This window comes from Mesoplodon densirostris, chromosome 5 (genome assembly GCF_025265405.1).
Source record: "Mesoplodon densirostris isolate mMesDen1 chromosome 5, mMesDen1 primary haplotype, whole genome shotgun sequence".
Classification (NCBI taxonomy): domain Eukaryota; kingdom Metazoa; phylum Chordata; class Mammalia; order Artiodactyla; family Ziphiidae; genus Mesoplodon; species Mesoplodon densirostris.
The window spans coordinates 122,635,558-122,661,004 of NC_082665.1; the positions used below are offsets into that span (position 1 = coordinate 122,635,558).

Below are 25,447 nucleotides of genomic sequence, written 5' to 3' on the forward strand. Positions count from 1 at the left end.
GTCTTTCTCTGACTTATTTCATTTAGCATAATGCCCTCAAGGTCCATCCATATTGCTGCAAATGGCAGGATTTGCTTCTCTTTTTACAGCCAAATAATATTTCAATGTATGCATTTACCACATCATCTTTATTCATCCATTGACAGACATTTAGGTTGTTTCCATGTCTTGGCTATTGTGAATAATGCTGCAATGAACATGCCTGTATCTCTCTGAGATGGTAATTTTGTTTCCTTTGCATATACACACAGAAGTGGGTTTGCTGGATCATATGGCAGTTCTATTTTTAATTTTTTGAGGAACCTCCATACTGTTTTCCACGGTGGCTATACCAATTTATATTCTCACCAACAACAGAGGTTTTCCTTTTCTCCACATCCCTGCTAATACTTGTTAATGCTTGGTTTTTTTTTTTTTTTAATGATAGTCATTCTAACAAGTATGAGGTGGTATCTCATTGTGGTTTTGCTTTGCACTTCCCTGATGATTAGTGATGTTGAGCACTTTTTCATGTACCTTTGGCCATATCTCTGTCTTCTTTGGAAAAATGTGTATTCAGTCCCTCTGGCTGACTTTTAACCAGATTGGTTTGTCTGTTTTTTGCTACTGAGTTGTACGAGTTCTTTATATATTCTGGATATCAATCCCTTATTAGATATATAATTTGCACATTACTTTCTCCTATTCTGTAGGTTGCCTTTTCATTTTGTTGGTTTCCTTTGCTATGCAGAAAGAAGCTTTGTAGTTTGATATAGTCCCACTTGTTATATCTGATTTTGTTTTTAGTGTCAAATCTAAAGTATCATCGCCAAGACTGATTCCAAGGAGCTTACCCTGTATGTTTTCTTCTATGAGTTTTATGATTTGGGGTCTTATGTTCAAGTCTTTAACCCATTTTGAGTTGATTTTTGTGTATGGTGTAAGATAGTTGCCCAGTTTTCCCACCACCATTTATTGAAGAGATGGTCCTTTCCCCATTGTCTATTCTTAGCTCCTTTGCCTTAATCGATCACAATATGCACAAGTTTATTTTGGGGCTCTCTTTTGTTCCACTGATCTCTGTGTCTGTTTTTATGCCAATACTATACTGTTTTGATTATTACAGCTCTGTAATACAGTTTAAAAATCAGGAAGTTCCAGTTTTATTGTTCTTTCTCAAGACTGCTTTGGCTACTTGGGTCTTTGTGGTTCCATATATATTTTAGGATTGTTTTATTCTACTTCTGTGAAAAATGCCACTGGAATTATGATAGGGATTACACTGAACCTGTAGATTGCTTTGAGTAGTATGGACATTTTAACAATATTAATTCTTCGAATCCACGAGCACAGAATATCTTTCCATTTCTTTGTGCCTTCCTCGATTTCTTTCATCAATGTCTTATAGTTTTCAGTGTACAGCTCTTTCACTTCCTTAGTTAAATTTATTCCTAGGTATTTTACTCTTTTTGATGCAATCATAAATGGGACTATTTCATTAATTTCTCTTTCTGATAGTTATCAGTATATACAAGCACATAGATTTTTGTATATTGATTTTGGATCCTGCAACTTTGCTAAATTTGTTTATTATTTCGAATAGTTTTTTGATGGAGTCTTTATAGTTTTCTGTATGTAATATGTCACCTGCAAAAAGAGACAGTTTACTTCTGCCTTTCCAATTTGAACACTTTTAATTTCTTTTTCTTGCCTAACTGCTATGGCTAGGACTTCTAGGACTGTTGAAAAAGTGATAAGACTGGGTATTCTCACCATGCCCCTGATTTTAGAGGAAAAGGTTTCAGCTTTTCAGCTTTAAGTATGTTCGCGGTGGGCTTGCCATATATGGACTTTATTATGTTGAGGTATAGTCCCTCTATACTTACTTTGTTCAAAGTTTTTACCATGAGTAGGTGTTGAATTTTGTCAAATGCTCTTTCTGCATCTATTGAGATGATCATATGATTTTTAGCCTCATTTTGTTAAGGCGTGTATCACATTGATTGATTTGTGGAAGCTGAACCATCCTTGCATCCCTGTAATAAATTCCACTTGATCATGGTGAATGATCCTTTTAATGTATTGTTGAATTTGGTTTACTAATATTTTATTAAAGATTTTTGCGGGCTTCCCTGGTGGCGCAGTGGTTGAGAGTCCGCCTGCCGATGCAGGGGACGCGGGTTTGTGCCCCGGTCCGGGAGGATCCCACATGCCGCGGAGCGGCTGGGCCCGTGGGCCATGGCCTCTGGGCCTGTGTGTCTGGAGCCTGTGCTCTGCAACAGGAGAGGCCACAACAGTGAGAGGCCCACATACAGCAAAAAAAAAAAAAAAAAAGATTTTTGCATCTATGTCCACCTGGGAAATTGGGGTATAACTTCCTTTTTTTGTAGTGTCTTTTTCTGATTTTGGTATCAGGGTAATGCTGACCTCAAATGAGGTTGGAAGCATTCCTTCCTCTTCAAATTTTTGAACAGTTTGAGAAAGATAGGTATTAACTCTTCTTTAAATGTTTGGTAGAATTCACCTGTGAAGCCATCTGGTCCTGGATATATTATTAAAGCAGAATATGCCTCAATTAAGAGGAAGCATTATTGTTCTCTTGAACCTCCTCAGTTCTTACCTCTAGTAAATTTCAGCTGAAAACTAGTGAGCTAGCATCCACAGAGGAACAGACATCTTCAAGGAAGTACGTCAGTGATAAAGTTATTCATAAAGAAACTAATATAAGAATATTAGCTTGGTCCATAAGTGACTGTAATTCTATAAGATCATGCAATTTGTTATAAAAACCACATTTAAAAAACTTTATTAATTTATAATGGCAAAATTCTATTCAGGCTACTATTTAAGAGGATTTTCACTCAAAATTTCTCTCACTGCTCCTTCTCCCAAATATCAAAGGAATGATACTATCTCTCCAATTGCATCATGCATATATCTGTGCAATCTGGCAACACAAGCACAATTCAAACATAGGCATCCTTTTTCAATAAATATCACTTACGATCATCTGGATACAACAAAAATATTTCTAAGCTCTCTTTGATTGCCTGTTTTAGGACTGCAAAAAGTCTGACCACCATAGGTGCTATTCTATAGGACACAGTTTTACCATTACTTCATATTGTAAGGTCTTGAACAGGTTAGAAGAAATTTAAAAATAAAGTACAATTTCCTCAAATATATTTTACAGACCCTCAAAAAGAATTAGACACAAGCTATTTAAAGACATAAATCTTGCTGGCATCATTTTCAAAATACATCTACAATCACATCTTTTCTAATCCCCTCCAATGCTGTACTAGCTCCAAGCTACTACCACCTCCTCGTTGGAGAACTATTATCATCTCCCAGCAACTCTTTGGTCAATGAGGCCTTGTATGACTACTCCATATAATACCCAACTTATATAATGCTCATCCCACTCCATTACAGCTGTCCCTCAGCATTCGCAGGGGATTGGTTCCAGGACCCACTGTGGATATCAGAATCTACAGATGCTCAAAGCTCTTATATAAAATGGCATAGTATTTACATATAACCTATGCATATTCTTCTGTATACTTTAAATTATCTCTAGATTACTTATAATACCTAATACAATGTAAATGCTATATAAATAGCTGTAAATACAATGTAATGCTATGTAAATAGTTGCCAGGGCATGGTAAATTCAAATTCTGCCTTCTGGAACATTCTGGAATTTTTTCCAAATATTTTTGATCTGTGGCTGTTTGAATCCATGGATTCAGAACCCATGAAAACAGAGGGCTGACTGTATCCTGATCTACTTTTTCATTTTTCCATAGCACTTATCTCCTTCTAACATACTGTAAAATTTACTTGTATTTGTAGCCTGTTTTTCTTTAGCGTATATGCTCCACAAGAAGTGACTTGTTTTCCATTGTACTCTAAGTACCAAAACAGTACCTGGGACATGATATGAGATCATTACTTCTAGAATGAACAAATAAGTTTCAGGTTGTTTAACATATATGAAGAAATAGTCAATGAGGTTTAATAACTATTAAATATGACCAAAATGTGCATGATGTGCTCTTATACAGAGCTTACCATACCAGATAAAATAAGCAATTCAATGATTTCTGCATCTCCAAGATAGGCAGCAGCATGAAGTGGAGTTCTCTTTTCATTGTCCTGTGATAAGAAGGAAAGATGGAACATAAGTTTTAATATAAAGTTAATTTTAATATACTTTAAATGAAGAAAAGCCATTATTAACTACAGCTTACTACTTCTACAACTCTAGTGTAGTCTGCAAGTCCCATTATCAGAGTATTTCTCTGCAAGAAGAAAAGCCTAAAAAATATATTTTGGCCTTAAAAGAATGGTATAAAATGCAGCAAAGAATAAAAGAAAAATCTAAGATGACAAAGAAATAACTTAAGACTTTCTTTGAATAAAGATGCCTATGCTGCTTGTATACACAAGAAAATTTCCTTTACTTCATACTACTCGCCCACCACCCCCAATATATTTCCACAATTTTACATAGTTTAGAATTGTTGATCTAACTAAATAAAACAAACCCTAACAAACAAAAAAGTTTGCTTATCAAAATGTTTCCACAGGACTATAGTGGCAAAAATAGAAAATATCTCTGGGGATCTGAAATTATCCCTTAAAATAATCCTAAGTTTTTTCTTAAAGGTCCTGCCAATTTCGTTTTTAGCTCTAAAATATATTCCTATCCTATGCATAGTCTTCTAAATCTTCCTCCAGGAAGAGAAGCTACATCTAAGTGCATGGCTGTGTGTACTTCCCCCCTCAAACAACAATGTCCTCCAGTCTGAGAAGCAAGATCTTAGAGTAATGTCACATTCAGGGATTCAATTCACATTACACTTCATCTAAAGTTACAACAGAGTGTTGCTGACTTGGCTGTATCTGAGAAAGCTATTCATTTAGAAATATTTAGTTTGAAATTTACATCCAATTTTTTAGATACTGGCTTTTGAGCCAGATTATTAGTTGTTTTCCATTATCCATTTTCCCCTTTGTCCATAGGAATAAAGTTTTACCTGGTTATTTACCCACCAGCAAGAGAATAGACTCCTAGAATGCCTTGAAGTTTTGTTACTTAGTGTGGACCAGTGGTACGTGAGTGGAAGTAAAGGCGCAACTTTCAGGGCATCTTCAACCTAAAAGACACCAATCCAGAGCTAGACTGAAACTTTCCCACTGCCCTCAGGCTAGAAGGCACATGTGCAACTGTACCAGCTTTGACCATGCAGAGGCAGGCAAATATCCTACAAGTCTGTTAAGCAAAACGTACTGAATCATCTTGTAGAGCACAGTTGCCCCACCAACAAAGAGCTGGACCACTAACTTCTAGACTATTAAGAGAAATAAAATTCTTATTTAAATAGGTATTGTATTTTGGGGTCTCTTGTATTAAGATAACATTATAACTTTCAAGATTAAAAAACTGAAAAATTTCACATCATAATAATTTTCCAGTTTGTCAATCAAAACCCCATTTATGCAAAGAAAAGATAGTTAGGCCAATAAGAATAAATTAGGAAAAAAACTGCTAGTCAAAAGAGGGGTTAGGGCTTCCCTGGCGGCGCAGTGGTTGAGAGTCCGCCTGCCGAAGCAGGGGACATGGGTTCGTGCCCCGGTCTGGGAAGATCCCACATGCCGCAGAGTGGCTAGGCCCATGCGCCATGGCCGCTAAGCCTGCACGTCTGGAGCCTGTGCTCCGCAACAGGAGAGGACCACGTACCGCAAAAAAAAAAAAAAAAAAAAGAGGGGTTAAAAATATTCATAGGCAATTTCGAAAAGGTTTAGCTGTAGTATATAAAGGAAATAGAAAGATGTGTGTAACACAATTATAATTGGCTCTACATACATTTCTTCATATAATTTTAATATATTTGAGACACTGTTTTTGTTCTTAAAATAGTTGGTATACTGGTTATTAATGTTTTTAATAAGCGAAGAGTTCCTGTCTCTCAAACCCCAATTAATTTCCACAAGACCATGTTTTTTATTCCAATACATACCCCATCAAACAAATGGTTTGCATTGAAATTACTGAACAAACTGTCATTGAAACAGTTAACACAGAACCACTAAAATATCAGGCTTTATTCAAAGCTGAGTCCTAACTTAGTCAATTTAATAAAAAGATCCTTGGCTTAAGGCTTTTCACTGTTAATCACTAACACATCAAACTTCCCTAGTGTTTAAATATGAACAGACCCACTCAAACTGAGGAACACATCTATTTCACAGTATAAACCACATACACGGCACACACAGAAAGTCAATCATTTATGTGTGAGAGATGTCTGGAATTCTATGACTCAATGCCTTAAATCATATTTATGTATTATTTTATGACTCATGAACTTTCTTTTTTCTTTAATTTGATTTGGAGAGAGGAAAAACTAAGGAATAAATTGGTCAATTTTTTTTTTTTTTTTTGCGGTACGCGGGTCTCTCACTATTGTGGCCTCTCCCATTGCAGAGCACAGGCTCCGGACACGCAGGCTCAGCAGCCATGGCTCACGGGCCCAGCCACTCCGCAGCATGTGGGATCTTCCCGGACCAGGGCACGAACCCATGTCCCCTGCATCAGCAGGCGGACTCTCAACCACTGCACCACCAGGGAAGCCCCAAATTGGTTAATTTTAAAAGAAAAAATTTTACCTATCATATTTTACTTTACTACATTCAATATTGAAAATCATGCAATAAAACATTTAAGATTCCCTTTAACAAAATTTATTAGAATGAAAAAATGACTATTCCCTTATACACATTGAATTCCACTTCAAGGAATTTTTTTTTAAGATAAAGGTATTGCTATGTGTGTGCAAACAAAACTTAAGTTTATTTACTGATCATATAGGAAGCAAAATGCCAAAAACAATTTCAATGCCCATCAATAAGGAAGTGGTTATTTAAAATTATGAAACACAAGCAGCTCTTAACCAACCCTCATTTAACTGAATCACATGATTAATCTTATATTCTGTTTCCTGAGTAAAACAGACGGTGACTTTGGCACACCATGTGTTTTGACTAATAGACCACCACAACCAAGACACTGCATGCTTGCTCCTACCACTGGGTATATGTTTACCAGGGTAAGACGTGTTTGTTACCACAACTGCTTGTGCCAACTGCACCTGCAATAATTTATGTAATTTTAAAAAATATTATTTAAACTGATGAAACAGGAATGAAAAAAGCAAATTGTTTCTATGATCACTAGGTTGAATACTATATAAAGACTCAATAAAGGCAAGCTACGAAAAAAAGTACTGTTGAATTGGGTGTGGCCAAGACAATTGAAACACTAAGGCAAACAGTTAAAATATGGAGAAGTTTTGCCCTCAGTTTGATTCTTAGGTATCTAAATTCTCACATCACTTAAAGAAACCCAAAATGGGAATTAAAGATAACGCACTGTGGGCATGGTCTATGCAAGGAAGGTAACATTGAACTGTCAGTGGACTCCAAAAAGCCTTGGCCCAGTATTTTTTTTAATGGCTGGAAAATACACATTGTTGCAGTAAAATGCTTAAAGATCATTTAAAATGCTTCCTTCTGTCAGACTTTGATCAGCTTATCACTACCAGGTATGAACGTTTTTCAGATGAGAGGTCTTTGAGCTGCACATCCACATAGTGAAATACTATGTAAGGGCTCTGAATCCAATTCCAACGTGGTGGTGGGGGGTTTCCCCACACATCCAAGCAATGCTCCAACATCAGCTGGTCGTCCTACAACTCAACACAATTCTGACACCACCTACCAGGGGACAGCATCAGGTGCCACAAGTTAAGTGTTCAGTCCTACAAGACAGGGGCCCCACCCCACCTCAGAGGTCAAGAGCAAGTCCAGGTTGTTACTGGTCCTCTGACTGACTGGCTACAAATCCAGGTTCCCCGGACCGCCTCCCTGGGTTTGATTAATTTGCTAGAGTGGCTCACAGGACCCAGGAAAGCAGTTTACTCACTAGATTATTACAGATTATTACAGAGGATACTGGAGGATATGAATCAAAAAGTGCCTTTTTTAAGTGTTTAAGTAAAAATAAAAGACACTTTTTCACTTTCACCAAGAACTTTATTGAACAATGATTCACCCTTCTCTTCCACTACCTTCTGCCATTTTTCAGGCAACTTTGTAATTCCATCTTCCCAAAACTTTTTTTTTTTTTTTTTTAAAGCTGTGGTTTTCTTTTTCTTTTTTTTTTTTTTTTTTGAAGATGTTGGGGGTAAGAGTTTATTAATTAATTAATTTATTTTTGCTGTGTTGGGTCTTCATTTCTATGCGAGGGCTTTCTCTAGTTGTGGCAAGCGGGGGCCCCTCTTCATCGCAGTGCACGGGCCTCTCACTATCGCGGCCTCTCTTGTTGTGGAGCACAGGCTCCACACGCGCAGGCTCAGTAGTTGTGGCTCATGGGCCTAGTTGCTCCGCGGCATGTGGATCCTCCCAGACCAGGGCTCGAACCCGTGTCCCCTGCATTAGCAGGCAGATTCTCAACCACTGCGCCACCAGGGAAGCCCTTCCCAAAACTTTTTATCTTTTTGACCAAAGAACTGTTCCAGGTGCCTTTTACAGTCTTCCAGGGAATTGAAATTTTTTCCATTAAGAGAATTGGTAAACACCGAAATAAATGGAAATCGAACGGTGCAATGTCTGGTGAATACGGTAGATGAATCAGAACTTCCCAGCCAAGCTGTAACAGTTTTTGCCTGGTCATCAAAGAAACGTGCGGTCTTGCGATATCCTGATGGAAGATTATGCGTTTTCTGTTGACTAATTCTGGACGCTTTTTGTCAAGTGCTGCTTTCAGCTGGTCTAACTGGGAGCAGTACTTTTTGGAATTAATCATTTGGTTTTCCGGAAGGAGCTCATGGTAGAGGACTCCCTTCCAATCCCACCATATACACATCACCTTCTTTGGATGAAGACTGGCCTTTGGTGTGGTTGGTGGTGGTTCATTTCACTTGCCCCACAATCTCTTCCGTTCCACATTGTTGTACGGTACCCGCTTTTCATCGCCCATCACAGTTTGTTTTAAAAATGGAATGTTTTTATTACATTTCGGTAGAGAATCGCATACGGAAATGTGGTCAAGAAGGTTTTTTTCACTTAACTTATGTGTGGAACCCAAGCATTAAAGCAATTCACACAACCAAGCTGGTGCAAATGATGATTGCAACGCTTGGTTTGGATATTCTGAGTATGTTAGCTATCTCCCGCGTGGTATAATGTTGATTGTTCTCAATTATTGTTTCGATTTGATCGCTATCAACTTCAACTGGTCTACCCGACCATGGAGCATCATCCAGCGAGAAATCTCCAGCACGAAACTTTGCAAACCACTTTTGACATGTTCAATCCATCATAGCACCTTCACCATACCCTGCACAAATCTTTTTGTGCATTTCAGTTGTAGTTTTACATTTCTTGAAATAATAAAGTGTTATATGCTGAAATGTTGCTTTCTTTCTTCCATCTTCAATATTAAAATGGCTACACAAAAATTCATCAATTTTGCTAAGCCTTTTTTTGAACGCACGCTGATATGACAGCTGTCACGTACAATCTAACGAAACCATTTTGAATGAAGTTAAAGACAACTAAGTGCTACTAGAGCCATCTTACAGAAAAAAACAAATGAACCTTTTGGCCAACCCAACATCACACTATGCTTTCAATTTAAAATAACAAGCAGACCCCCATGTTCCTTATCAATGGAACATCTCTAAAGCACAGTGTTAAATGAAAAATGCAGCCTCGAAACAATTATATGCTAAAGGTTCTACATGCTCCTAGGATTGAATATGCATAAAACACCTTCGGAAGGATACTCAAGGATATCTTGTATACTCAAGATACAGTGATTGCCTCTGGGTAAAGAACTCTGACACTAGAGTCTGAAGTGTGAGAGAGTTCTTCTTCACCATTTGTGGCTTTTGGTACCGTACGGAGTTATTACCATGTACATGTTTCAAAAAGTAAAATTAAAAATAACATTTCAATCAGCTGAAAAGCATTTCAGTAATTTACCATACCAGGCATTTCACAAGTCCAGGTGCCCATTAAAAAAAGAAAATGTTTCTTAGATATTAAGTCGGTTTTTAAAGAAACCGTACCTCCATGTTGTATCCTAAAACAATCCCAACTAGAATTATGAAATACACACAACAGACTCAAACAAAAAATTTAACTCATTTGATCAAACAGCTTTTGATTATATCCACTGAAATAAATATTTTTCTTACAGTTCTTATGTGGTGCCCTGAAAAGATATTTTGTGCATATGATTAGGACTACAAAAAATTATTCACCCTCCCCAAATTAAAGCAAACTGAAAAATAGCTTTTGTGCTTATAAGTGATTATCCTGAAAGATGGGAAAAGGACACATATTAAAGGAGACCAGTGATTGCTAACCACTTTGGGGTTGGGCCCCATGCTAACGGTAGACACAAGTGACTGAAACATGAGGGAGTTCGCTTGTGGTGATGCAATAGCTCTGCATCTTGAACATGTTGGCGGTTATACAAATCTACACATATAACAAAATGTCAAAGAATTATACACAGAGATGTTACCATCACTCCTCTCCTCCTCCCCCATATGAATGCATGCAAGAACTGGTGAAAACCAAGAAAGGTATGTGGTCTAATTAGTTGTACTATGCCAGTATCAACTTCCTGTTTTTGATAATGCACTGTAAGATGTCATCACAGGAGGAATCTGGTTGATAGAAACACAAGATCCTCTCTGTACCATTTCTGTAATTCTGCAGTATCTATAATTTCTTCAAAATAAAGTTTTTAAAAAGTGTTCAGAAACATCCTGAATTATACTTTAGTTTTTATGTTGTACTATGGCGAACTCCAGAAACAGTCAGCAAAACAGAGTCAAGCAAGGTTAGACAACCTAGGGAATGAGTCTGTGAGAAAGAAGGGAATCTATGGTATATCCCAAGCACAGCCCAGGAAAAGGGGTATTAGATCTAACAGGAAGTGCCTTACGTCAAACCTGGGAATTCAAACTGCACTTACACATTCTCAACATTTTCTGTGGAAGCTTTAACTTAAAGCAGATTTTAGGATCAGGTTGGAATAAGAGGAAGCCTATAAGGTAGGAAAACAGGTGAAAAGTTAGAAATGATAAATTGAAAGAGAGACAGAACATCTGTACAAGAAGAAATACTTAGAGAGTCTAAGAATTCATCTATGTATACGGATTCAACTACAACCTTCGCAACAATGACTCAATTCCACAATTCTGCCCTACTCCAGGTACTGAAGCATTCGTGTATATTAGCTGTAACCAGGAAGAATAGTAACACCAATATCACAGAGCTTGCTTTATGCTACGACTGCTCTAAGCACTTTACCTCACAAGGTTAAGGAAGTGAATACATATAAGGAAATCAAGTCACAGAAAAGTTTAAGGAATTTACTCAATATCATGTGGAATTGGCAGAATCAGGATCGAAGCACTGGCAGTTGAGCTCTAGGTGTGTGATGTTAACTTATTATACAGACTCTATTTACAAGGCTCCACTATCTATTTAACCGCTGTCTGCTTAAAACTAATCACTCTCCCTCAAAACATTCTGTGGCCTGACTTCACTTTTTCTTATCAATTTCTTATCATAATTTTCTAAGTAGTTTTTTTTTTCTTTTCTCTATTTTCCCCACTTACTTTCCCATAATGGTCACTCTCTTTTCTGCCCCATCATTTTTACTTTTTCTTTTATTTCTACTGCTATCAGACTGAAACTTCCCTGTTGAATATCTGGGTATCATCTTTCAATGCTCAGCTTCTGGTCCATAGAACTCAGCTGAACTTAGCTAGGATTTATCAGATCCATTCTTGTCTTGACCCCTTCATAAAGTAAGTTATGATGGCTGGTTGTCCTCAACACCCTGCACTCAGAGAAGCCCCACGGTGAACCTTGGCTTTGGGGATATAGTTCTGTAGGGTGTTGGTGGATGTCTGAGATGCTTCAAATAAGAGAACCCTAGCTTACTTTGGCATGGAAGTGACACTCTGTACACTTACAGCTATCTGGAAAAATCCTTAGATTGTGCTTTTAGTTTTTATTTTTAAATTCACTACTATCCTCCAAACTTATCCTCTCATCCTCAAATCAGAGATCCAACTGGTTTACGTACTAGCAGATCAAACTTGAAGGCAATTTCACATTCATTAAATCAAAAGCTCAATCACTTTTAGTGGCTGACACCATCACCAATCAACTCCATTCTCCCTCGTTAACCTGATGTTCAGAAGTACTAACCTATAGCTGAAACCAGTTAATCTCTACTAATAGAATGAATAACAGCACATTTTCATCTTTCACCTTTCTTCCCTTTACCCAGAATGCCTTTCCCCTGCCCAAATCCCTGCTACTCTTCATGGTCCAGCTCAAATTTCATCTCCGTCTCAAAGTCTTCAGGAGCACGTCAGCACACTGGGGTCTCTCTATCCTGTGCTTCTATTACAACATTATCATTTGTACCATACAGATGGCATTCTTGTTATTGCTCAACTCTGGGCTTATGTCATGGTTTCATAATTAGGTAATAAGTATCTGGAGGAAGCAAAGTGTCAATTTTATACCCACATAGCACCTGGCTTAAAGTTACATACCACACAGGCAATACAGAGGTTTACACAAATTTAAATGTTAATGAAGAAAACCCGCCCTGAATCAATAATATTCTAAAGTACTGTATAGCTCGTAGAAGACTCCAATATTGATTTTGGGGTCCCAGAACACCGTACATTCTAGAATAGCCTCTGACAGACAACTACCCAAATCTCTGGGTACAGACAACTATACATAAATGCACTAAAAACCAGTTCTAAAATGTTTGCTACGATTCTTTTCCAAGGAGTACTTTGAGAACCTCTGTGGAACCTTAAAGTTCCAGATTATAACATGAAAAATCATCTGCATTTAGCAGAGGAATGTAACTGTAAGTAAAGTAAAAAGTATTTCGGGGGACTTCCCTGGTGGTCCAGTGGTAAAGAATCCACCTTCCGATGCAGGGGACGCGGGTTCAATCTCTGGACGGGGAACTAAGATCCCACATGCCATAGGGCAACTAAGCCCGTGCTCCACAACTACTGAGCTCGTGCGCCTCAACCAGAGAGCTGACGTGCCACAAACTACAGAGCCCATGCGCCACAACTACAGAAGGGAAAACCCACACGCCACAACTAGAGAGAAGCCTGTGCCACAACAAAGAGTCTGTCCCCAATGAAGGATCCCGCATGCCGCAACTAAGACCCCACACAGCCATAAATAAATAAATAAATAAAAATCTTAAAAGTATTTTGACTAGTAAACAGTCTCTGTTTCTCTCACTGTCCTTAAGAGTTACTATTTATTGAACACATACCTTAGATGGCATTACTGGGTGCAAGCAAAATAAATCTAAATTGAACCAATTTAGGTAAAATGGACTTATCAGAAGGACACCAGAATACCTCATGGAACTGAGCACCAACAACTACAACTTAGGTCAGGAAGGCATGTGGCAAGGCCACAAGAGCACGTGAAACATTCAGGACTCTGTCTACTTCTCAGTTTCTTCAGCATCAGCTGCTTTTCTTTGCCTTCGCCAACAACACTTTTCCTCACTTTAGGAAACAAAGCATTAGAGATCCCAGGATTTACTTTTAAAACTTCAGCAGACCAAAGAGAAGTCTTTTAATTCTAAACCTCAGAACAGTATTCTGATCGACTCAACTTTGGTTAGTTGCTCACCTGTGTACAAATCAAGTGAGAATAGCTGAAGAAGTCAGGTTTTATTAACACAGCAGTTCCTAGAGTAACCATGTGGAATGAGGAGTTTCTCAGAAAAGGAGTGCAACCCACAGATCTTTATTTTGCGGTAGGCACTGCATAAAGCACTTGACACATCTGTTTTACTTTGCAAAATTACTGTACCGTTGAGCATGCATTATTCTTTTTTTTTTTTTTTTTTTTTTTTTTGCGGTATGCGGGCCTCTCCCATTGCGCAGCACAGGCTCCGGATGCGCAGGCTCAGCGGCCATGGCTCACAGGCCCAGCCGCTCCACGGCATGTGGGATCTTCCCGGACCGGGGCACGAACCCGTATCCCCTGCACTGGCAGGCGGACTCTCAACCACTGTGCCACCAGGGAAGCCCCTGCATTATTCTTAATAGATGAGGAAATTGCTTTCAAACAGGCTCTTCACCAAAACGTTATACTGACAACTGACCAATTAAAAGTATTTATCAAAGCTTGGCCAGTTGTGGCTTCTCCTGGGAATCTTGAAAAAAAAGCAAAACTGCAGCAAGTACACTGCTTAGCTATTTGGGCTAGAGGCTGAGCTTCCCCACACTTAAGGATACTGAAATCTAGCTTATTCCTTCTATGCACAGAACTATTATTAGCCTATAAACGATGCCCCTCTATATTCCCTTTCTGTATTCCACAGGAAGCAAAAGGAGCGGCTGAGGAATAATTGGGTAATAAGCATGCTATCTCTCCTTTTACTGCTTTAGAAAAGCTGCACTAGCCAGAGATCCAGGACTGTATATACAGTTGAGCCTTGAACAACATGGGTTTGAACTGCGTGGGGTCCATGTGTATGCCGATTTTTTTCAATAAATATATTGGGAAAAATTTTGGAAATCTGTGACAATTTGAAAAACTAGCAGATGAGCCATGTAGTCTACATATACTGAAAAAACTAAGAAAAAGTTAGGTATGTCATGAATGCATAAAAGATATGTACATAATAGTCTATCCTTACTCAGGCACATAAGGTGAGTGATATTTAATATAAATGATGTTAGTTTTTTTTTACTGTTTTATAACTTTGCTTTCAAAGAATTAAATTACCATACAGTATACCCTCCCTCTCCCCGTCCCACCCCCCCTTGTAATTGGAGAAAATGTGTTATCAGCCTGTCAACACAGATAAATGGTTTTTATAATGATTCATTCATTAGTGTACAAGCTAGGCTACTAGGAAACAACTGATTACACCACGCTACCATAAAGTAATCATATTGTTGCTGCTTCAGTATCAGTGCATGAATTGTTATACCTGCACATAAGTATGAATTTCTTTTTCATATTATCTTTTCTTTTTTGATGTCTAGTATTAGTAATACATATAACATCTAGTGTTTTGTATCATTCATTATAAGACAATACTGATGTAGGTAGTAAGAGAGATGATTCATCTTATAAACAGATGATGTAAACTTACAGTACTGATAAATACAGTAAAGTACTGTAAATGTATCTTCTCTTCCTATGATTTTTAAAAATATATTTATTTATTTATTTATTTTTGGCTGTGTTGGGTCTTCGGTGCTGTGCACGGGCTTTCTCTAGTTGCAGTGAGCGGGGGCTACCCTTCGTTGCAGTGCGCAGGCTTCTCATTGCACTGGCTTCTTTTGTTGCGGAGCATGGGCTCTAGGCCTGCGGACTTCAGTACTTGTGGCACGCAGGATCAGTAGTTGTGGCTCGCGGGCTCTAGAGCACAGGCTCAGTAGTTGTGGCACACGGGCTTAGTTGTTCTACAGCACGTGGGATCATCCTGGACCAGGGCTCGAACCCATGGCCCCTGCACTGGCAGGCAGATTCTTAACCACTGTGCCACCAGGGAAGTCCCCCTATGATTTTCTTAATAACATTCTTTTTTTCTAGTTTACTATAATACAGTATATAATAAAAATAACATATATTATCTGTGTTAATCGACTCTTCATGTTATCGGTAAGGGTTCTGGTCAACAGTAGGCTATCAGTATTAAGTTTTAGGTGAGTCAAAAGTGATACATGGGGGCTTCACTGGTGGCGCAGTAGTTGAGAATCTGCCTGCTAATGCAGGGGACATGGGTTCAAGCCCTGGTCTGGGAGGATCCCACATGCCGCGGAGCAACTAGGCCCGTGAGCCACAACTACTGAGCCTGCGCGTCTGGAGCCTGTGCTCCGCAACAGGAGAGGCCCGCGCACCGCGATGAAGAGTGGCCCCCGCTTGCCACAACTAGAGAAAGCCCTTGCACAGAAACGAAGACCCAGCATAGCAAAAATAAATAAATAAATAAATAAACAAACTCACTCCTACCCCCAACATCTTCTTTAAAAAAAAAAACATGGATTTTCAGCTGCATGGGTTGGGTGGGGTGTTGGTGCCCCTTATCCCCACATTGTTCAAGGGTCAACCGTATTTAAGTACCAGGGACAGTGCATAGGTATGAATGTCTACACTCTAAAAACTTCTAAAAACACTTAAGAAAAAGTATACCCAACAATTCACTAATTAATATACAACAATAGTCAGCTATATTCAAAATAATATAATGACCTAATTGTGCTGGCTAAACTAAAAAGCCAAAACAAAAACACTTCATCTCAAATAACATACCTTACACATGGCAAAGGATGCTTTACAAATCCTAATCTTCAGTACAACAAATTCAATCCAAACTAAAAAAGTTCAGAGCAATAAAATGGATGCTCAATAAATATTTGCTGGCTTGAATTTATCAAACTCACAGGCAAAACTTGTAAGACAGATAAGAATTAAAGAGTAGCAGAAATCAAAACCTAAAGGAACTTGACATGTTTAGCTTTTGACAGTAACAAACACTCTGGACGACAGTAGACAAGAAGATTTTACACGACCTCTCAATCATCCTTGTAAAAGGACACAGTCATGAATATACTGTAGGGAAGTTGGGGAAGGGGGAAAGAAAGGTAGAGAAGAGGGAGAAATTTTATTCTCTTAGTTCAATATGATATTAATGAGATGTTAAAAGCAGCACAATCTTTTAGGACAAACAATGTTTACAGTTAGTTCTTTAATTGTATCCTATGTTATTTTTCAAGTACAGAAAAACATCAATTAAAAATGGCTTTAAAATAAAGAAGATCTACTCTCATAAAGGGTAGGGACAAAGCTGGTTGATCCAGAAGCTCAATGACATCATCCAGATGTCTCTCAGAAATTCTACCTTTCCACCGTGCCTCCAACTACAACTATATGTTATAACCAGTGTAAAGGCTCATCTCAAGCTAGTTCACCCCAAACAACATCCGGCAACAGGAGAGAAGCCATCTTTTCCTGTGTATCTATTTTAATTAATTAGTTAATTAATGAAATTGTAAAAGAGCAGCTTTAGGTTCACAGCAAAACTGAGGGTATAGAGACTTCCCATACACCTTCTACCCCCACACATGCACAGCCCCCAGCATTACCAACACTCCCCAACAGAGCGACACATCTGCTACACTAATGAACCTACAATAACGCATCATAATCACTCCAAGTCCAGAACCTTAGGGTTCACTCTTGGTGGTGTAAATTCTATGGGTTTGGACCAATGTTTAATGACATGTATACATCATTATGGTATCAGGGTATTTTCACTGCCCTAAAAATCCTATGTGCTCTGCCTATTCATTCCCACCCCCCACCAACCCCTCATATTTATTTATTTGCATATTCATTCATTCATGCGTTCATTTAGCTGCGGCACGTGGGATCTTAGTTCCCTGGCCAGGATGGAACCCTCGCCCCCTGCAGTGGAGGCGTGGAGTCTTAACCACCAGACCACCAGGTAAGTCCCAACCCCTCATATTTATACTGTCTCCAAAGTTTTAACTTTTCCAGGTCATATAGTTGGAATCATACAGTATGTAGCCTTTCAGATTGGCTTCTTCCACTACGTAGCATTTAAGGTTTCTCCATGTCTTTTTTTTTAAGATCAGAATTTATTTATTTATTTATTCATTCATTCATTCATTCATTTGGCTGTGCCAGGTCTTAACTTGTGGCATGCAAGATCTTCACTGCACCATGCGGGATCTTTAGTTGCATCATGTGGAATCTTTAGTTGCCGCACGTGGGATCTTCTTTTTAGTTGCAGCATACGGGATCTTTAATTGCAGCACGCAGGATCTAGTTCCCTGACCAGGGATCGAACCCGGGCCCCCTGCACTGGGAGAACGGAGTCTTAACCACTGGACCACCAGGGAAGTCCCTCTCCATGTCTTTTCATGGCTTGATAGCTCATTTCTTTTTAGTGCTGTATAATATTCGATTATTTGGATGCACCACAGTTTATTTATCCATTCACCTACTGAAGGACTTCTTGGTTGCTTCCAAGTTTTAGAACTTACGAATGAGGCAGCTATAAACATCCACGTGCAGGTATTTGTGTGGACATAAGTTTTCAACTCATTTGGGTAAATATGATGACTGGATCATATGCTAAGAGTATGCTTAGTTTTTTATGAAACTGCCAAACTGTTTTCTGAAGTGGCTGTACCACACTGCATTCCAACCAGCAATGAGTAAGAGTTCCCACTGTTCCACGTCCTCGCCAGAAGGTTCTTTGGTCAATTCTTTTAGATTTTCTACCTAGATGATGATGACATCTATGAACACAGAGAGTTTTATATCTTCCTTCTCAATCTGTATACCATTTATTTCCTTTCCCTGTATTTTTGCATTAGCTAGAACTTCCAGAATTATGCTGAAAAGGAGTTGTAAAAAAGAACACTCTTGTCTTATACCCAGTCTTAGTGGGAAAGCTTTGAGTTTCTCACCATTAAAATATAACGTTAGGGCTTCCCTGGTGGCACAGTGGTTGAGAGTCCGCCTGCCAATGCAGGGGACACGGGTTTGTGCCCCGGTCCGGGAAGATCCCACATGCCGTGGAGCAGCTGGGCCTGTGAGCCATGGCCGCTGAGCCTGCGCGTCCGGAGCCTGTGCTCCGCAACGGGAGAGGCCACAACAGTGAGAGGCCCGAGTACCGCAAAAAAAAAAAAAAAAAAAAGAGACAGACACTTGGAAAATCCCCAAGTATTTGAAAATCAAAGTATATACTTTAATAGTAAAGTAGAATAAAAGAAGAAAACTAATTCTAAATAACCCATGTAAAGAGGAAATCTCAAGGGACATTAGAAAATATTTTGAACTGAATGAAAATGAAAATATATCAAAATCTGTGATATGAAGTTAAAGCAGTATTCAGAGGAAAATTTAAATAGTAAATGTTCCTAGACTTCCTTGGTGGCACAGTGGTTAAGAATCTGCCTGCCAATGCAGGGGACAGGGGTTCGAGTGCTGGTCTGGGAAAATCCCACATGCCGCAGAGCAACAAAGCCTGTGCGTCATAACTACTGAGCCTGTGCCCTAGAGCCCGCGAGCCACAACTACTGACCCCACGCACCCTAGAGCCCGTGCTCCACAAGAGAAGCCACTGCAATGAGAAGCCCGCGCACCGCAACGAAGGGCAGCCCCCACTTGCTGCAACTAGAGAAAGTCCGCGCACATCAACGAAGACCTAATGCAGCCAAAGAATAAATAAAACTTAAAAAACCCGAAACTGTAGAAGTAATATTTTTTTAAAAATCATGATCATCACATTTTAAAAAACAACATCCTTTCATGATTTTAAAAAAACTCTCAGCCGACTAGGAATAAAAAGGAACTTCCTTAATTTGATAAAGGTAATTTACAAAAATTACAGCTAATATCCTATTTAATGGCAAAAGACTGAATGCTTTCCTTCTAAGATCAGGAACAAGGCAAGTTTGCCTATTTTCATCACTTCTATTCATTCTCATACTTGAAGTTCTAGTTGGTAACATAAAACGCATATAGATTGGGAAAGAAGAAATGAAACTGTCTCTGTTCATATTCTATATAGGGGGTATTCTATATAGAGAAAATCCCAAGGAATCTATTAAAAAAATCCTAGAATGAGTTTAGAAAAATTACAGAATGCAAGGTAAACATACAAAAAGCAACTGTATTTCTATATACTAGCAATTAACAACTGGAAATCAAAATTTTTAAAACTGTACATTTACAATATGAAAGAATGAAAGAAAGAAAAAAGAAAAAGAGAAATGCTTAGGTATGAATCTGACAAAAATTTGTAAGATTTATATGCTGAAAACTACAAAACATTCATGAAAGAAATAAAAGAAAACCTAAATAGAGAAAAATACCATGTTCATGGATTGGAAGACTCATTATTGTTAAGATGTCAATTTGATCTATATAGATTCAATACAATCCTAATCAAAATCCCAGCAGGACTCATAGTAGATACAACAACCTAAAATTTATGTGGAAAGGCAAAGATATTAAAATAGCCAAAGCAATTTTGATAGAAAAGAACATGGTTGGGGGTCTTACACTATGTGATTTCAAGAATTACTATAAAGCTGCAGTAATCACGGCAGTGTGGTATCAAAAGGGAAAGAGATAACCAGAATAAAGAGTCCAAATATCAACCCACACAAATATGATCAACTGATTTTTGGCAAAAGTAAAAAAGCAACCGAATGGATATATAATATTTTCAACAAATGGTCCTGGATATCCACATGTCAAAAAAATAACATCAGTCTATACTTAACACCTAACACAAATATTAACTCAAAAAGAATCATAGACCTAACTGCCACATCTAAAATTTTAAAACTTCTAGAAGAAAAGATAGGGGAAAACAAGTAGGTTAAGCAAAGAGTTCTTGGATGTGAAACCAAAAGCACAATCCATGAAACTGGTACATTAAATCCATGAAACTGATACGTTCAACTTCATCAAAATGAAAAACTTTTGCTCTCAGGAAGATACAGTTAAGAGGATAAAAAGACAAGACATACACTGGGAGAAAACATTTGTAAATCACATATCTGACAGAGAACTTGCATTCATAATATACAAAGGACTTTCAAAATTCAACAGTTAGAAAACAGTCCAACAAAATATGGGCAATTAAATTGTGCTGGGAAAATTCAGTACCCAGTTGGAAAGGGGGGAAAAAACTCCCCACTACCTCACATTATATGCCTAATTTAACTGCAAGTATATCATAAAGCTAAATTTAAAGAGCATTATGATAAAGCTCTGAGAAACAAATATATTACCTTTATGACTCAGGTTAAGGAAAAGACTTCTTAAGGTAGCAAAAACTCAAAAGCATTAATAATAAAGGAAAATACTGAAAAACCTGACTACATTAAAATTAAGACCTCACGTTCAATGACACACTAAAGAATGAAAAGGCAAAGTGGAATGGGAGAAGATATCTGCAAAACTCACAAAGGGTTCATATCCAGAATATATAAAGGACTACTGTAAATTAATAAGGAAAGAGAGAAATCAAAAGAAAAATGGGCAAGAGATTTAACAAGCACTTCATAAAAGAGGTTATATGAATGTCTAATAAACATAAAAAGGCACGTGACACTGTCATCAAAAAAAAAAACCCTCAAACTTTACAAATAATGAGATACTACCACATACCACAGAATGGCTAAATAAATAAGACAAAAAGCAAGAATATGGTCCAAGAATGTGGGCCACCAAAAATTCTCATATAGTGCTAATGGGAGTGTATACTGTTTAAGAATATAGCATTCTCTAAGTTGAATATACACATAGCCTTATATGCCAGAAATTCTATGCCTAGGGGTCTATGTCTTATAGAAATGCACGGTAATGTGCAACAGAAGACATGCTTATGAATAGCTGCATTGTTTACAACAGGCAAAACCTGGAAACAAACCAACTGTCCAACAACAGCAGAATATGGATAAACTGTGGTATATGCATTCAGTGGAATACTATGAATAATCTTTAGCAACACATAACACAGGTAAATTTTTAAAATGAGACAGTTTGTGCACAAGAACCCAGATCCAAAAGAATATATGTTGTATGACTCATTTAATTAAACATGCAAAATTATACTGCTTTAGGGAGGAATAATTAGGTGGCAAAATTATAAAAGAAAACTAAGAAAGAGACTATAATAAAAGTCAGGGCTTCCCAGGTGGCACAGTGGTTGAGAGTCCGCCTGCCAATGCGGGGGACACGGGTTCGTGCCCCGGTCCGGGAAGATCCCACATGCCGCGGAGCGGCTGGGCCTGTGAGCCATGGCCGCTGAGCCTGCGCGTCCGGAGCCTGTGCTCCGCAACGGGAGAGGCCACAACAGCGAGAGGCCCAAGTACCGCAAAAAAAAAAAAAAAGAAAAATGTCATATTACTGGTTACATTGTGGGGTGGGAGGAAACAGTTCTAATCACAAAGTGAGCACAAAGGGCACTTGTGAGATGCTAGCAGTGTTCTGTTTCTTGATCTGGGTAGTGGTTACATTTAAATAATTCATCATATTCTATATATGTTCTACATATTTTAAATGAGTTATATTTCATAATTTTTAAAAGGTTACAAGAAAGGAGAAAAATATCAGACATGAGTGCTTCAATATTCTTTCAAAATATCAATTAAAACACATTTGAACTAAGAGGAAACGTGCATCAAAAAATTGGGGGACGGACTTCCCTGGTGGCACAGTGGTTAAGAATCCGCCTGCCAATGCAGGGGACACGGGTTTGATTCCTGGTCCGGGAAGATCCCACATGCTGCGAGGCAACTAAGCCCATGCACCACAACTACTGAAGCCTGCGGGCCACAACTACTGAGCCCACATGCTGCAACTACTGAAGCCCACGCGCCTAGAGCCTATGCTCTGCAACAAGGGAAGCCGCCGCAATGAGAAGCCCACCACACCACAATGAAGAGTAGCCCCCACTCGCTGCAACTAGAGAAAGCCTGCGCGCAGCAACGAAGACCCAACGCCGCCAAAAATAAATAAATAAATGCATACATACACACATACATACACACATACAACTTTTTTAAAAAAAGAAAATCCTTAAAAAAAATTGGCAGAAAACACAGGCTCTGAAACAATATTTCAGCTTAAGAAAAGTAGCTTCCTTTGTTGGTTTGTCAAGATTCATTCTCCTGAACTAATGTTCAAAATGAAAATGAAAGTCTCCTGAATATTGGAAAAGAAAACTACTCACCCTTACACCCGTGCCCTTCCCCCAACCACCATTTGGATCTACAAGGGAATTAAGAATAAAAATAGAAATTTTATTACCAGAAATTTGTGCAACACAATCTGAAAACACTCAAACAAAATAATCTAGTTTCTATGTAAACAAAACACCAAAACCCTCACTGTACATATCTTCCAAACTAATGATAAAAATGCTTGACATACAGCATTTTGTAACTGTTTTCTCATACGAAGACAAATATATTCTAAAATGAATAAATTATTATTTTTTGCACTTGTACAAGAAAACATGCTTCAAGTCACTTGGGTAAGTAATATTCAAATCATTGATTCTCTAGAAAAACTACTGAGAGAAAAAAATGATACATTATTAATTTAAAATATTTATGTAATTTACATGTTTTCCTCAACAATTATGCTAAGATACAAAAAAAACTCAAGGTTTTATCATTGTTATTTTACGAAAAATGTATATTTAGTAATTAATCGACTCAAATCACTCACTTTCACAGTAGATAATCTAAAACTATCATCTAAAATATTTTATATTTTATTTGTCAATACATGATTTGGGATGGGATGGGACAAGAAGTTTCCTTTCCCAAATCTGACTCTGGCTATTACAGGTACTTTGGTTTACATAAAATTACCAATGTATTAGCTATTTAGACTTGTTTATATGTGCCACTGTTTTGGCAGCATGATCTGAATGAAAACTGAACCCCATGTTATCAAAAAACTATACACTTGGCTTTATTAGGCAGTTCTTAACACTGAATGACATCTCTGAATCCCCTCTTCACCTGCAACGTTTCTATTATTTCCTGTGTTGCTTTTGTGCCATGCTCAGCAATCCTGCAAACTTTACTTCTATTTACTGAGTATGATTTAGACTTGTAATACAACAGTAAAGCCGCTTTCAAGGCTGTCAGGGAAATGTAAATGCTAAAAACTTTATTAAATGCCATCCCTAAGAACCAACTTCTGTTCCTGTGCATTGAGGGAAGATGGGATTTAGTCCCCTCGGCAGAGAATAGGGTGGAACAGGTCTACCTCCAGCTGTCCCTTTAAAGTCAGTGCTCTGATAGACCATCAGCAGAATGGTGCAAATGATAAATTTATTTTTCACGAGAGCCTTTGCTTGCCTGCATTTCAAGTGCACATGTTTTTTTTTTGGTTTCTTTTGTTTTGCTTTTTTAAAGAATTCACCCTTCCTATGTCAAAGTGATTTGAATTGTCTAAACAAGTACTGATGGGAATGCAAGGCAAAAAGACTGTGGAAAGAAGCCTGTTTAGCTTAATTGCACTTGGGCAACTGACAGTAGACGGCCCCCCCCCCAACCAAACCCAAAACCCACACACCCCTGACACAAACAAGAAAACACCTACAAACAATACAGCCAAACACTTTAGATTATAAACTTGCTAAAGTCAGAGACTGTGCCTTATTTTTATTCACTCATTTCCTACACTTTTTAAATGGCTACTACTTACAGTCGGCCTTCTGTATCTATGGATCAAAACTACTTGGAAAACAAAATTCCAGAAAGTTCCAAAAATCAAAACTTGAATTTGTCCCAGGCCAGCAACTATTGATATAGCATTTACTGCTATTTACATACATTTACATTATATTAGATATTGTAAGTCATGTAGAGATGATTTAAAGTATACAGGAAGATGGGAGGATGTGCGTACGGTATACAAATGGCAAATACTACACCATTTTATACAAGGGTCTTGTTGAGCATCCACAGATTTTTGGTTGTCTGGCGGAGATGGGGGAGGGTGTTCTGGAATCAATCCTCCATGGATGCTGAGGGATGACTATACTGGGTATAAATACAGAACTCAAACAAGGTCTGTATCTCCAGAGAGTTACTGAACATGACACAAATAAATTGAGCTTTACAAAGGAGAAGTTCAGAGTGCTACAGCCATCTAGTAGGCTGACATACTACTACCTGGGGGACCAGGAAAGGTGTTCCAGAAAAAGAGATACTTAAGTCTTGTATTAGTTTTCTATTGCTGCATAACAAATTACCATAAGTACAGCAGCTTAAAGCAACACTCATTTATTAGTTCACCAGTCTGTAGGGCAGAAGTCCAAGTATGGTATTGGCTGGGTTCTATGCTCAGGGTAGCTCATAAAGTGGAAACCAAGGTGTCAACGGGCTGTGTTCTCAAAAGGAGGTCTGACTAAGGGAAAAGTTCACTTCTATGCTCATTCAGGCAAAATTTGGTTCCTTGTAGTTGAGAGACTGAGGTTCCAATTTTCCTTCCTGACTGTCAGCCAGAAGGATCCCTCTGCTCCCACAGTCCCACAGTCTTTGGCATGTGGCCCCCTCCATCTTCAAAGTCAGCAGCAGAGAATCTGCTTCATATCACATTCCTTACTCCCTTTGTTTCTGACTCTAGATCCAGATTTAAAGAGTTCATGTCATTAGGTCTGGCCCATCCAGCTAATCTCACTTTCCTAAAGCCAACTGTGCCAGATGTCATAAAGTCATCACAGAAGTGCCATCCTACCATATTTACAGTACAGGAGATGTACCCCAGGGAATGAGAACTTTGTAGGCCATCG

The 25,447-nt window shown here is 38.3% G+C and overlaps 1 protein-coding gene across 4 annotated transcripts in view; it reads right to left on the reverse strand.

The window, feature by feature from the left end:
- Positions 1–25,447, reverse strand: part of ANKRD28 (ankyrin repeat domain 28) — a 165,036-nt gene that overhangs the window by 69,454 nt on the left and 70,135 nt on the right. For all 4 annotated transcript variants that reach the window (XM_060099453.1, XM_060099452.1, XM_060099451.1 and 1 more), the window contains one exon: positions 4,059–4,137. In XM_060099453.1, the coding sequence (XP_059955436.1) occupies positions 4,059–4,137 (79 nt within the window). The remainder of the gene's footprint in view (positions 1–4,058; positions 4,138–25,447) is intronic.